The sequence below is a fragment of the Capricornis sumatraensis genome, chromosome 2 (genome assembly GCF_032405125.1).
Source record: "Capricornis sumatraensis isolate serow.1 chromosome 2, serow.2, whole genome shotgun sequence".
Classification (NCBI taxonomy): Eukaryota; Metazoa; Chordata; class Mammalia; order Artiodactyla; family Bovidae; genus Capricornis; species Capricornis sumatraensis.
Genome location: NC_091070.1, coordinates 19,713,510 through 19,727,868, shown reverse-complemented (window position 1 = coordinate 19,727,868; position 14,359 = coordinate 19,713,510). Strand labels below are relative to the sequence as shown.

The window sequence follows — 14,359 nt, the reverse complement described above, 5'->3', positions numbered from 1 at the left end:
TCAGAGGGGAAGTCATCCTGGTAGAAAGCGGGCATTGGCTGCCATAGCCCTGAAATTTCTACCGCAGTGGCCTTAAGCTTTTTGTTGTTGTTTAGTTGCTAAGTTGTGTCCAACTGTTCGTGACCCCATGGACTGTAGCCTGCCAAGCTCCTCTGTCCAGGGCATTTCCCAGGCAAGATACTAGAGAGGATTGCCATTTCCATCTCCAGGGTATCTTCCCGACCCAGGGATTGAACCAGAATCTCTTGCAATGCAGGCGGATTCTTTACCCCCTAGCCACCTGGGAAGCCTGGTCTTAAGCTTGTTTTGAGATTAAATTGAAATTCCTCTTTGGGATGCACCTGCTACCCCCACGGATTGGGATGGAAGGCCATGTGATGCAATCACAGACAATCCTAGTGTCGGGAATAGAAATGTACTTGATTAAGATTTTATTTGCTCACACAGTTGCCAGCATGAGATATGAATGGTTGGAACATCAGTCAAGGAGACAGACAGCATCCTGACGACTCGTCCTACTGCTTCTCTTTCCTTCCAGGGCTGCACTGATTGTGGTCTCTTTACCATAATTATACTCAGTCCCCCGTCACTTACAGGTAGCACTGGGAATAAGAGACTCTCATTTTCTCCCTCTTTAAATGCAGTGGATTTCCTTGGTCTGTCTATTCACTGGAATGTGTATGTTTATATTTATGTCATTTTATAGAATGAGGACATAACTGAATTTAATATTCACTGATTTAATGAGGGGGCTCAATTTTTTTTTTTTTTAATTGAAATGAGTTTTGAGTGTAGACTTCACAGGTTCATGAGCAAGCATCCTGTACTGGGCTGTGGAAGAGAGATTTACTAGTGAAATGTGATGCTGTCTCAGTTCCATTTGTAAATGTGAGATTACCCTAGTCCACCTGTCAATTTCCCCTCCTTCATTAACACTGTTTATATTGATTACATGGTCAAATAGTATTTTGGTTAGATTTGGTTAGATAAAAAATATTCTCAAAGTTAATTACACCTGTTTCTTTTTCTAAAATTTGGCTAGAGCACTTAAAATTCCAAATGTGGTTTGAGTTATATCTACATATAAATCCGTCACATACTCTATACTCTCAACACATCTGAATGTGGGCTGGCCACATTTTAAGTGGCCCAGTAGCCGTACATGGCCTGGGGTTAGCAAATTCTATAGCCCAGGTCCAGGTGCTACAGGGGTTCTGCCCTGTAGCAACTGGGCAAAATAAATGATGGCCTTGTAATGCAAGTAGGTATTGAGAGAAACTAGAGTAGCACCAGTGAAGTACCTGGGAAGTCCACTGTCAAGGGGAGATCTTTCACTTTGAGGTTTGCCCTCCTTCAGCCCCCTTCCCGCAGCCGGTAAAGACACACACACATCTTTCCTCTTCTTTTCTCTCAATCTCCACCAAGTATCTGAACTTTCAGCCCTCTGATTTAAATACTGTTTTACTCAGATATCCTTTGAAATCATATTTCTTTGATAAACTGTAAAATCTTTCTGAGCAGCCAAGCCACTATCCAAAAAGCATTCTGCCCACATTTTTAAAATTTGAGATATGATTCACATTATTCACATATCGAAACATTCACACATTTAAAGTGTACTGTTTCATGGTGTTTGGTATATTCACAGAGTTGTGCAACCAGTACCATGATTTAACTCCAGAACATTTTCATCACCCTGAAAAGAAAGCCTAACTCTTCCATCCCCTCCAAGGCATTGACAACCACGAACTTACTTTCTGTCCCTGTGGATGTGCCACAGAATGTCCACATTTTGACATTTCATATGAATGGAATCATATAGTGTGTGGCCTTCTGTGTCTGGCTTCTTTCACGCAGATGTTTTCAAGGTTCATCTGTTGTCGCATGTGTTAGTACTTCGCATCTTTTTATGACTGAATAATATGCCATTGTATGGATATAACAACAGTTTTTCATCCATTGATAGACATGTGAGTGATGTCAACTTTTTTGGCTATTAAGAATAATGCTGCTTTAAAATTCATGTGGAAGTTTTTCTTGTTGACATAGGTTTTCATTTCCCTTGAGTATATAATTGCAGCTGCTTTCCCATAGCAGCTGCCCTGTTTTACATCCTACCAACAGTGCCCACCATCCTTATTGTTTGCCTTTATCCTAGTGTGTATGAAGTGTTACTTCATTGTGGTTTGATTTGCATTTCCCTAATGGCTAATGATACTGAGCATCTTTCATATGCTTGTTGACCATTTGTTTATCTTCTTTGGATGAATGACTATTCAAATCCCTTGCCCTTTTTTATTGGGTTATTTGAAGCACGGAAGTTTTTAATTTTGATGAAGCCCAGTTTATCTATTTTCTCTTCATTTTTTTTACTTTTGGTGTCCTATTTAAGAAACCATTGCATAGTCCAATCGTTTGTATACCTATATTTTCTTCTAAGAGTTCTATAGTTTTAGCCCTGACACTTAGGTCTTTGACCTTTTTGAGTTTATTTTTCTATGTGGTAAAGACCCAACTTCATTCTTTCTTGTATGTAGATATCTAGTTTCTCAACACATCTGTATAAATTTTACCTCTTAGCAATCCTTAAAAAAGCTGTTTCCTAAATAGATGCTATCTGAAGAAAGAAAAGATATCTTTTCTTTCTAAGAAAAAGTCTTATATTCTGCCTTCTGTTTACTCTGATCAATACGGTCTTTCTAATTAAAAGCCCCTTGAAGTATCACTTTCTATTTTAAAACTGAGATATTAGAAGACTCTAATGACAGTTTTGACTTCGCTGGTGGCACAGATGGTAAAGTTCCACCTGCAGTGCAGGAGACCCAGATTCGATCCCTGGGTCGGGAAGATCCCCTGGAGAAGGGAGTGGCAACCCACGTGAGTGTTCTTGCCTGGAGAATCCCATGGACAGAGGAGCCTAGCAGGCTACAGTCCATAGGGTCGCAAAGAGTTGAATACAGCTGAGCGACTGACTAGGCACACATCCAATGACAGTTTAGGGTGGTTTTATTTTTTCCCCTGATTAAGACTCCCTCAATGCTATAGTTGCTTCAGCATAAGCTAAGCAAACGAAATAATGAAAAGTGGATTCTAAAACAGCAAAGTTTCCAGCACGTCCTGCCGTGAAATCTTCTGAATAGGTTTTTCCAGGTACCCCCGCCTTGCTTTTAGTCATCATAGAGGCGTTTTTGTGTCTCTCGAACCCCCTAGGAAGACACGTTTCACAGTCATTCCCCCGGTATTTGTTTCCCGCTCTTCAAGAAGCCCAGCCTGTCGTTAAGGAACCCTGCTTTCCTTGCAGTCCGACAGCCACTACTCGAGCCACTCCAGCAGCAATACCCTGTCCAGCAACGCATCGAGCGCCCACAGCGATGAGAAGTGGTACGACGGGGACCGCACCGAGGCCGAGCTCAACAGCTACAACTACCTGCAGGGCACCTCCGCGGACAGCGGCATCGACACCACCTCGTACGGCCCCAGCCACGGCAGCACAGCCTCCCTGGGGGCAGCCACCTCGTCGCCGCGCTCGGGGCCGGGCAAGGAGAAAGTGGCCCCACTGTGGCACAGTTCCAGCGAAGTCATCTCCCTGGCAGATCGGACTTTAGAGGCAGAGAGCCATGGCCTGGACCGGAAAACCGAGTCCTCCTTGAGCTTGGACATCCATACCAAGAGCCAGGCCGGCTCGAGCCCTCTGAGCAGGGAGAACCCCACGTTCAGTATCAACGATGCTGCTTCCCACACCAGGTAACCGCCCCTCCCACTCCCCGCCTCTTGCGTCCAGTTTCTGGCCTCTTCTCACTTTCCTTCCATCAAGAGTATATTTTTTTAAAGAAAGGAGGGAGGGCCATCTTTTGCACAATGGTGGTTAATTTTTATATAATTATTTACCATCCAAACCCTTTATTTCTACCATCCTAGTGCATTATTTTAAACTGTGAGAAAAGTTTGCAGATCTGTTTTTTTGGTAGCTGTATTTGATTTTATAAAAGTGTACCTAACTGCATACCAGAATGAGAGGAGAATTTTGTCCTTTGGCTTCGTGCTAGTGATAGAGAATGTAGAATGAGACGGTCTTTTGAAGACGTAAGAAAATCTGGACCATATTTTTGAAAGGGAGGGGTCTTTTCCAAGACTAACAGGGCATATCATGTATGATGCTGGACGCATCCTTAACGTTCTCTATAAGAGGACATCGCTTATCCAGTGTTTGCACAACAATCTGTTTTCAGTAATTGGCTCCCAACAGTGATGTGTTGAGGGCGAGGGGTGTCCAACAGGAAAGTATGACTAAAATTAGACACAGCCCATCTACCTTTCAGAATAGAAACGTACATATTCCCCTGTATCCTCGGCGATCACATTGATAGGCAGGATAAATACTGTTTTTCATTTCCTCTTTGGCATTTGGGCCTACAGTCCAAAATATAACAAGATATTCGTCCTTTTAGGGAGGAAACATTCATCACCATCTTTGGGGGCCTGTTAATCTCTGTGGTGGTTTCTCCTTTTACCTTCTTTTGTTGTCAATCATTGATCAGCCTGTGTGATAGCGTCTAACCTTGCCATCTTCCAGTCCTCTCTTACGCCCTAAAGAAAAGCATCAGGGAAGTTGAGTTTAGTTTTGCTTTTCCAGTGGGAATCCAGGCACATAATCTGTCAGGAAACCCCAGGTAATCTTCACGAGAGAGGACATCCTTGACTTAATTTGGGTTTGTTTCACTTGATCAGTTAAATAGTCAACTTCTCCTGTTGTCTGTATTGCTACTGATAAGATGCACACACTTCCCATCTTTTAAAACATTGATGGTATGAAGCATTTCCTGACTTTTATCTCTGTTTACCACTACCACGTTGCAGTAATAAAAAGGGATTGTGACAGGCCTGGTAACTGCATGACCCCCTAAGCAGAAAAGCAATTAGGAAAGTCATCTCAGGATTCTTGGGTAACATGTATCCAATTTCCTGTCCATAATTCAGAAAACAGAATGTTTGGTACAGATGGATTAAGGAAGTGTTTGGAAAACAGAAAGCCAGGCATCAAACACCGTGATAGTATAATATAGACGTAGAGTCGCTCGACTCAGGTATGTGACTGGCTTGTTTCTGGCACACCCACTGTCTCATTAAGCACAGCCTGTGCACTGACTCAGAACATTTCACAATAGTCCCTCTGTGGTTTTCGGGTTCACTTGACTCCTAGCTTCGGTTTTCAGTTCTTCATTCTGAAAAGAGAATGTCTTTTTTGAAATAGTGCTCCATCTGGGGAATGTATCTCTGATCTAATTGGATGGCAGGAGAAAGTCACAGGTCTTGTCTAGAATGGCATCGCTCTGGAATAAAGTTAAAAAGTGCTGGGCCTCTGAAGCCAAAGCATAGAACGTGGGCTGTCCGATCTAACAGATCTACCAAATCCCAGGGGAGGTACAAAACACCCTCTGGAAAGTCAGCACCTGGGTTAGCATCGTCTGAATGTGCTGACTGCGGCTGCCTGAAGGTCTTAAACGATTAGCCGCGTTTTCTGCTTCCAACTGACCATGCAGAAATCATTGAAATCATCATTTAGAAATAGCTCTTCTATTGAAAGTCAAGGTTGCTCGGGAAGAATGTGGCCTTTCAGGGAGGATGGCAGGGCTTCCCACCCACTGGTAGGTTGAGTCACATTCATTTGCGACTCCGGTAAATACGGATGCTTTGTGACTCCAGTTTGTTGATCTTGGCAGAGGGAGCTGGATAATCAGAGCTTTAGCAGACTTCCTTTTCTGGAGGAAAGGGGGGACTTAGCCACCAAATGCACATTGCTTGAGAAACTGAAATCACTGCAAATTAGAGTGTTTGTGTCCTCGGAAGACAGGAATAGCAATTAATGTGGAGATCTCTTGACAGTGCGTAAAAGAGCTTGTACCTGGGACTTGGTGACAAAATCTAAATTACAGTGATTAAGCTCCACTGCACATTTCTGCCTGGGCTGTGTTCCTACTGCCTCTGTCCTCCAGTCTGCCTGTTGAAGGCTGTGCAGGTTTTTTGTGGCCCTCCCATGAGAACTGCTTATAATGTAGGTTGGTAATTACATAGGGTTATTCTATCTGGATGTCATTGAGAGGAGCCATACACATTGAAAGCTTTCTACAATTAAAAAGTCTATTATTGCTCTTAAGTGTTACTGCTAGAATATACATTGTCTATGAAGCTTGGAAATTTAGGGAGAGATCTTTTAAAACGAAATTTGTCTTTGTAATGGGTGTTTCACTTACAGGTCTTAAACCACTCAGAAAAATGATTCATGGTGAGCATAGGAAAGGTGAAGATAGTTTCAGTTTTAGTATACTCTTTATCAGCTGGGTTCGCTTTGTCTTAGAGTTCTGGTCTTGGAAGTAGGCAGTGTCTATTTGTGTGGTGACTGAAGACTTCCTTAGTTTACAGAACTCATCCTGCTGATCACCGGCCACTGCTGATGGCAGAACTAAGTTCATGACCACGTATTATAACGCTAAAGCGAATTCCCTGGCAGTCCAGTGTTTAAGACTCTGCGCTTCCACTGTAGGGGGATTCCATCCCTGGTTGGGGAACTAATATCCCAAATGCTGCACAGTGTGGCAAAAAAAAAAAAAAAATGTTAAAAACCCCACCTTGGACTTGCACACATGTCTCGTTTGTAACATCCTGACCTGACCTGTTTTGAGTGTCCAGACTTCTGTTCCCCACCCCTTATTACCAGCTGTCCTGCTTCCCATAGACCTCCTCAGAGCACTCACACCAATTAGTATCCACTTATGTGACTGCACGGTGTGGGTGGTGTGTCAGCCAGAGCCAGACATTCTGGGGTGTGAAGTCAAGTGGGCCTTAGGAAGCACTGCTGTTAATAAAGCTAGTAGATGCAATAGAATTCCAAGAGAGCTGTTCAGAACCCGAAAGGATGATGCCATCAAGGTGTTGCACACACTATGTCAGCAAATCTGGAAGACCCAGCAGTGGCCACAGGAGTACTAGTAAGGTCATACTTAACATCTTGCATGTTAGGCTTCAGCATTATGTGAACCAAGAACTTCCAGATGTCCAGGCGTCCAAGCTGGGTTTAGAAAAGACAGAGGAATCAGAGATCAAATTGCCAACATTTGCTGAATCATAGAGAAAGCAAGAGAACTCCAGAAAAGCATCTGCTGCTGTTTCATCGACTACACTAAAGCCTTTGACTATGTGGATCATAACAAACTGTGGAAAGCTCTTAAAGAGATGGGAATACCAATCCCTCTTACCTGTCTCCTGAGGAACTGTATGCAGGTCAAGAAGCAACAGTTAGAACCCTGTATGGAACAACTGATTGGTTCAAGATTGAGAAAGGATTATGACAGGGCTGTCTGCTGTCACCCTGTTTGTTTAACCGATATGCGGAGCACATCATGAGAAATGCTGGACTGGATGAGTTATATCAAGATAGGCGGGAGAAACATCAACAATCTCAGATATGCAGATGATACCACTGTAATGACAGAAAGCAAAGAGGAGCTAAAGAGTCTCTTGATGAGGGTGAAGGAGGAATGAAAGAGCCGGGTTAAGACTAAATATTAAAAAACTAAGATCATGGCATCCAGCCCCATTACTGCACTTCAGATAGAAGGGGAAAAGGTGGAAGTAGTGACAGATTTCCTCTTCTTGGGCTCCAGAATCACTGCGGGCGGTGGCCGAAACCATGAAATCAGAGGACAGTTGCTTCTTGGCAAGAGAATGATGACAAACCTAGTCAGTATATTGAGAAGCAGATAGTACTCTGCCAACAAAGGTCCCTATAGTCAAGGCTGTGGTCTTCCCAGTGGTCACATATGATTATGAGAGCTGGACTGTAAAGAAAGCAGAGCGCCAAATAATTGATGCCCTTGAACTGTGTTGCTGGGAAAGACTCCTGAAAGTCCCTTGGACAGCAGGGAGTTCAAACCAGTCAGTCTTAAGGGAAATCAACCCTGAATACTTGGAAGAACTGATGCTGAAGCTGAAGCTCCAGTACTTTGGTCATCTGATGCCAACAGCCGACTCATTGGAAAAGTCCTTGACGCTGGGAAAGATTGAGTGTAGGAAAAGAGATCGTCAAAGAAAGAGATGGCTGGATGGCATCACCGATGCAATGGACACGAACCTGGGCAAACTTCGGGAGATGGTGAGGGACAGGGAAGCCTGGTGTGCTGCAGTCCATGGGGTCCCAGAGTCAGACATGACTGTGTGACTGAAAAACAACATGTGATCACATATACATTTGGGGAGAGGCTTCGGAAGGTTTATTAATTACAAATTCAAAGTTTGTTTTTTTTTTAATTGGAGTGTAATTGCTTTACAATGTTTTGTTAGTTTCTGCTGTACAACACAATGAATCAGCCCTTTGTATACGTGTATGCCCCTCCCTCTGAGACCTCCCTCCCACTCCCCAGTCCCACCCATGTAGGTCATCACAGAGCGCTGAACTGAGCTTCCTGTGCCATACCACAGCTGCCACGTGCTTCCTGTTCTCACGGGCTTCCCAGGTGGCTCAGCGGTGAAGAATCTGCCTATCAATGCAGGAGACACAGATTCAATCCCTGGGTCAGGAAGATCCCCTGGAGAAAGGGGATGGCAACTCACTCCAGCATTCTTGCCTGGAAAATCCCGTTGTCAGAGTATCCTGGAGGGCTACAGTCCTGGGATCGCAGAGTCAGATATGACTGAACACAGCACAGCGTATGCATGTCAACCTCATCTCCCAGTTCATCCCACTCTCTCCTTCCCCACTGTGTCCACGCCTACATTATCTACTTCTGTGTCTCTATCCCTGCCCTGGAACTAGAGTCATCTTCCATTTTTCTTGATTCCACACGCATGTGTTAATATACAGTAATTTGTTTTACTCTTTCTGGGTTACTTCACTCTGCATGACCAACTCTAGGTCCATCCACATCTCTACAAATGACCCAATTTCATTTTGCTCCTTTTTACGGCTGGTAATATTCCATTGTATAAGATGTTCAGTTCAGTTCAGTCACTCAGTCGTGTCCGACTCTTTGCGACCCCATGAATCGCAGCACGCCAGGCCTCCCTGTCCATCACCAACTCCCGGAGTTCACTCAGACTCACGTCCATCGAGTCCGTGATGCCATCCAGCCATCTCATCCTTGGTCGTCCCCTTTTCCTGCTCAGTTCAGTTCAGTTCAGTCACTCAGTCGTGTCCAACTCTTTGTGACCCCATGGACTGCAGCATGCCAGGTCTCACTGTCAATCACCAACTCCCAGAGTTTACTCAAACTCATGTCCATAAAGTTGGTGATGCCATCCAACCATCTCATCCTGTCATCCCCTTCTCCTGCCTTTAGTCTTTCCCAGCATCAGGGTCTTTTCAGATGAGTCAGTTCTTTGCATCAGGTAGCCAAAGTATTGGAGCTTCAGCTTCAGCATCAGTCCTTCCAGTACTGATATTCAGGACTGATTTCCTTTAGGATTGACTAGTTTGATCTCCTTGCAGTCCAAGGGACTCTCAAGAATCTCCAACACCACAGTTCAAAAGCATCAGTTTTTCAGCACTCATCTTTCTTTATGGTCCAACTGTCACATCCATACATGACTACTAGAAAAACCATAGCTTTGACTAGACAGACCTTTGTTGGCAAACTAATGTCTCTGTTTTTTAATATGCTGTCTAGGTTGATCTTAGCTTTTCTTCCAAGGAGCAAGGGTCTTTTAATTTCATGGCTGCAGTCACCATCTGCAGTGATTTTGGAGCCCAAGAAAATAAAGTCCGCATCTTACTTATTCATTCATCTGTCAGTAGACACAGGTTGTTTCCATGTCCTGGCTGTTGTAAATAGTGCTACAGTGAATGTTGGGGGATATGTATCGTTTTGAATTATGATTTCCTCAGGGCATATGCCAGTAGTGTGATTGCTGGGTTTTATTTTTAACTTTTTAAAGTTCTATTTTTAATTTTTTAAGGAACTCCATACTGTTCTGTAAAATGGCTGTATGAACTTACATTCCCACCAAAGTGCAAGAGAGTTTCCCTTTTCTCCACACCCTCTCCAGCATTTATTGTTTGTAAGTTTTTTGATGATGGCCATTCTGACCATTTTGATTTGTATTTCTGTAACAATTAATTGGGCTTTGTAGGTGGCTCAGTTGGTAAAGAATCCACCTGCAAATGGAAAAGATGCAGGTTCTATCCCTGAGTTGGGAAGATCCCTTGGAGGAGGAAATGGCAACCCACTCCAGTATTCTTGCCTGGAAAATTCCAAGGAGGTAGGAGCCTGGTGAGTTACAGTCCAGGGGGTTGCAAAGAGTTGGACATGATTGAGCATGAATAAGGAAGGATAAATGAATGACATGGAGCATCTTTTCAAGTACCTCTTGGCCATCTCACACACACATTTTTACTGCCCTCCAGTATAAGAGGATTTCTTACCCAGTGTGTTCATTCTGAGCACCTTTGCATAGTTTGTGCCACACTATACTATGAGCATAAAAGATAGATGCTCAATGCACCAGCATTATGGATGCTCAGTACATTTTGATGAGCAAATAGGATTAGTTTCTTCCTTAGTCTTCCCACTTTTTCCTGATGTCTCAAGGTCCTTACAAATAAACCAGTTTGAAAATAGCATAAATCCTTAACTCCTGACTCCTCTGGAAAACGACTACTATGTTCCAAAGCTTACTGTATGTGTCAGTATTTGCCCAGAGCTACAGTGCTTTTATATGTAAGTGCGTATTTAAGAGTGACGATAAAGTCCTTGTGGGAGAAGGCAGTGGCACCCCACTCCAGTACTCTTGCCAGGAAAATCCAAGGGACAGAGGAGCCTGGTAGGCTGCAGTCCATGGGGTCCCTAGGAGTCAGACACGACTGAGAGACTTCACTTTCACTTTCATGCATTGGAGAAGGAAATGGCAACTCACTCCAGTATTCTTGCCTGGAGAATCCCAGGGACAGGGGAGCCTGGTGGGCTGCCGTCTATGGGGTCGCACAGAGTCAGACACGACTGAAGCGACTTAGCAGCAGCATAAAGTCCTTGTATGGCATGAGTTTTTCAGTACAGTCACTTCTACATAAGATTTTTTATCCTGCAGAATATAACATGGGGATCCTTTATAACAGCTTATCTACAAATATCATTCAAAATCTGGATATAAGTTGGTCAGTATCTTACCTTCACTAGAGCCAGTGATTAAAGGCAAGGAAAAATGGCTGCCCACAGATGTTAGTACAGTTTAATTTCATGAATGAGTTTTTTCTTCTGGTTGACCTAATAAGTTAACTATTCATGCCAGAACAGGTGTATGTTTCTTGAGAGTAGGGTAAAGAAGGACTCTTTATACTCAGTTTACATGGAAGATTAAGAAATGCCTCTGATTACCCTAGCATAGTAACAATCTATGTATGAGTGCTTGTGTATAATGTGTTAGAGCTTATGAGTTTAAATTTTGTTTTCTGCCTTCTTGGCACCCTGGGTGAAAAATGGGCCTTCTTTCCTTGTTTAGAGATTATTCTGTTGTCTTTATCTGTAATGTTTCCCTCTTAAATCTCTTCTGCCGGGAATCTTTTTAAATTACTAACAGTTAATGTCTCTCTCCTACATTTTTTTCTTAGAGTCAGACTGAATTATTTTTCTAAGTTTAACGGACTTAGGCTTTAAAGTGAAGCCTCTAAAATTCCCCAGGACTCCTCTCCAACACATAGTTGGCTCTACTTATCATGTTTATGAATCATTTTCTTTGACAATTGTTGCTTTGTGGTCCCACACACCATGAACATCAGGGTTCTATTTTATTTTGCTTCGACACATCAGAACTCTGGGTGATCTGGCCTGTCTTGCCCCATTTCCATTTCTTATGAAAGCTTATGAGAGTGGGTGATTATTTTAGCCAGAACATTGGTGATATTCAGCTTACCTCAAAGACTGTGAAAATCAGAACCACTGTGGCTGAAATTTCAACATTGAGAAAATGAGAGCTCTCATCAAGCCCCAGATATTGGATTTCTTGATGCAGAGGTCATTAATAGCAAGGAGAGAGATTCCATAATCTTTCAGAGTAATCTTGTCAGTCCCCTCACTCGTCAAAATTTTGTCCTGTATCTGCCTATCTGAAATTCCTCTGGCTGCAGGTTTTTCTGAGCTGTCTTTTCTAAAGATTGAGGATTTTTCAAGTCTAAGATTATGAAACATGTTTGTGCCAATAAGAGACAGTTTGAAAATAATGTAACACCATATATATGGTAATAGCCATTCACCTCCAGGCAAATCCAGAGAGAAATGTAGGGGAAATAGATTTGGATCCTGAGATAAGGTTCAAGGCTCAGTTCTGTCATTGACCAGCCATAGGACCTTTGACAGTCCTGCCGTTTCACCAAGCTTGTCCCTTAGATTCATATGCTCATTTGCTCAGTCGTGTCCGACTCTTCGTGACCCCCATGGACAGAGGAGCCTGCCAGGCTCCTCTGTCCATGGGATTTTACAGGCAAGAATACTGGAGTGGGTTTCCATTCCCTTCTCCAGGGGATCTTCCCAACCCAGGGATTGAGCCCATATCTCTTGGGACTCCTGAACTGGCAGGCAGACTCTTTACCACCACTGCCACCTATCTGTAACTGATTAATACCTAGTCCCCTTACTAAATGGTTGTTTCTGTGTTTGTTGAGGGTTTGAAAAAAAAAAAAGTTATCAAAGGTATTGCAAACTGTAGATGTACTTTTAAGATGAAAGGTTTTCTGTCGTTTCCTTCTTAAAGAGCTTTCTATCATTGAGTGTACTTATCTTGCTACTTTTCCTTCAGTAAACATGTATCTCCCAAGAAACTTTGCTCCTCGAGTTTCCTGCTTTTTCTTTATCCTTTTTAGATGCCAATTCTGGACATGACACTCTTCTCAGCTATGCCTGATAAAATAATAATATTCATAGTTACATCTTGCTCGCTCCCTATTTGGAGAAGGCAGGGGCACCCCACTCCAGTACTCTTGCCTGGAAAATCCCATGGGCGGAGGAGCCTGGTGGGCTGCAGTCCATGGGGTTGCTAAGAGTCGGACATGACGGAGCGTCTTCACTTTGACTTTTCACTTTCATGCATTGGAGAAGGAAATGGCAACCCACTCCAGTGTTCTTGCCTGGAGAATCTCAGGGACGGGGGAGCCTGGTGGACTTCCGTCTGTGGGGTCACACAGAGTTGGACACAACTGAAGCAACTTAGCAGCAGCAGCAGCAGCAGCTCCCTATTAACTAGTTCAACATTGTAGACTTATTCAGCTTGGGGTCCACCATGACCCCTGAGGTCTCATCTGCTGGGTAGGCCTAACCAGTCATTTCCCAAATGGCAACCCATTCCATTATTCTTGCCTGGAGAATCCCATGGACGGAGGAGCTTGGTGGGCTACAGTCCACGGGTTGCAAAGAGTAGGACACGACTGAGCAACTTCACTTTCACTAATGTGTCCATGTGTTCTTGCCCTTATTCACTATCTCCCTCCTATAGGTGAACAGTTTCCTTTACAGCAGTCACTTGGATATCCCGTTTGCCAACTTCATCATTCCTGCTGCACTTCTTTTCCCCTCAGTCCTTTATAATTAGTGTCTTCGGAGCCCTCCTAAAGTACAGGGCCAGCATCAGACAGAATCGGCTGGTGCTGCACACAGTGAGGGGAGTCCTCCCTAATCGTTATCCTCCACATTATCTGTCACCCGAAAGATTGTTTGTTATCTGTACAAGTAATCACAAGAAACCCGATCAGCTTCCCTCCCCTTGGTATCAGGCCAGCTTCCAGCCTTTGGGCAGATCTTGCCATAGCCACTTGAGAAGTGACTAATTGCTGTTCTCCCCCTCCTGAAAATACCTTCCCAGGCTCTATAAAATCCACCCCTCTCTGTCATCCCTGGGTAGTAGGGGACTCCAAGTGTTTTCTTCAGCAGCTCTCAGTGGTACAGAGTGGCGGGCAGATGTTTTCTGTAGGAGGTGGTGGCTTTGTTCATGACCCAGAAATTGCAGAACGGTTTCCCAGGCCCTCATAGCTTCACGAGTTGGGGTGTTGACTCCTAATCTGCAGGGTACCCTGTCCTGTGGGGGTCATCCCTTCCCAAGATCAACAAGCAGATGGAGCCCCTCCTCTGCAGAGTGGCGCCCACCATAACTAGTGCCCTTTTTGGAAACGAGTCATCTAGCATTGTCTCCTGTCAAGCTTGACCACAGCTGGGAATGTGAATAGCCAGGTTGCAGCACATTTGTTCGTGGTTTCCTTTGGGCAGCAGGTCAAGATGAGAAGTTTGTACAGATTCAGACTGTCTCAGATTCTGCGACACCCGGTTGCCTCTTCTCCTCTCTTTATGAGGCGAATCTTGCGTGTGTGTCTGTCCTCACTTCCATT

General features: G+C 43.9%; 1 protein-coding gene across 4 annotated transcripts in view; it reads left to right on the top strand.

Annotated features, from left to right (window-relative positions):
• SIPA1L1 (signal induced proliferation associated 1 like 1) overlaps positions 1-14,359 on the top strand; it is a 137,006-nt gene that overhangs the window by 96,327 nt on the left and 26,320 nt on the right. For all 4 annotated transcript variants that reach the window (XM_068963651.1, XM_068963649.1, XM_068963648.1 and 1 more), the window contains one exon: positions 3,302-3,744. In XM_068963651.1, the coding sequence (XP_068819752.1) occupies positions 3,302-3,744 (443 nt within the window). The remainder of the gene's footprint in view (positions 1-3,301; positions 3,745-14,359) is intronic.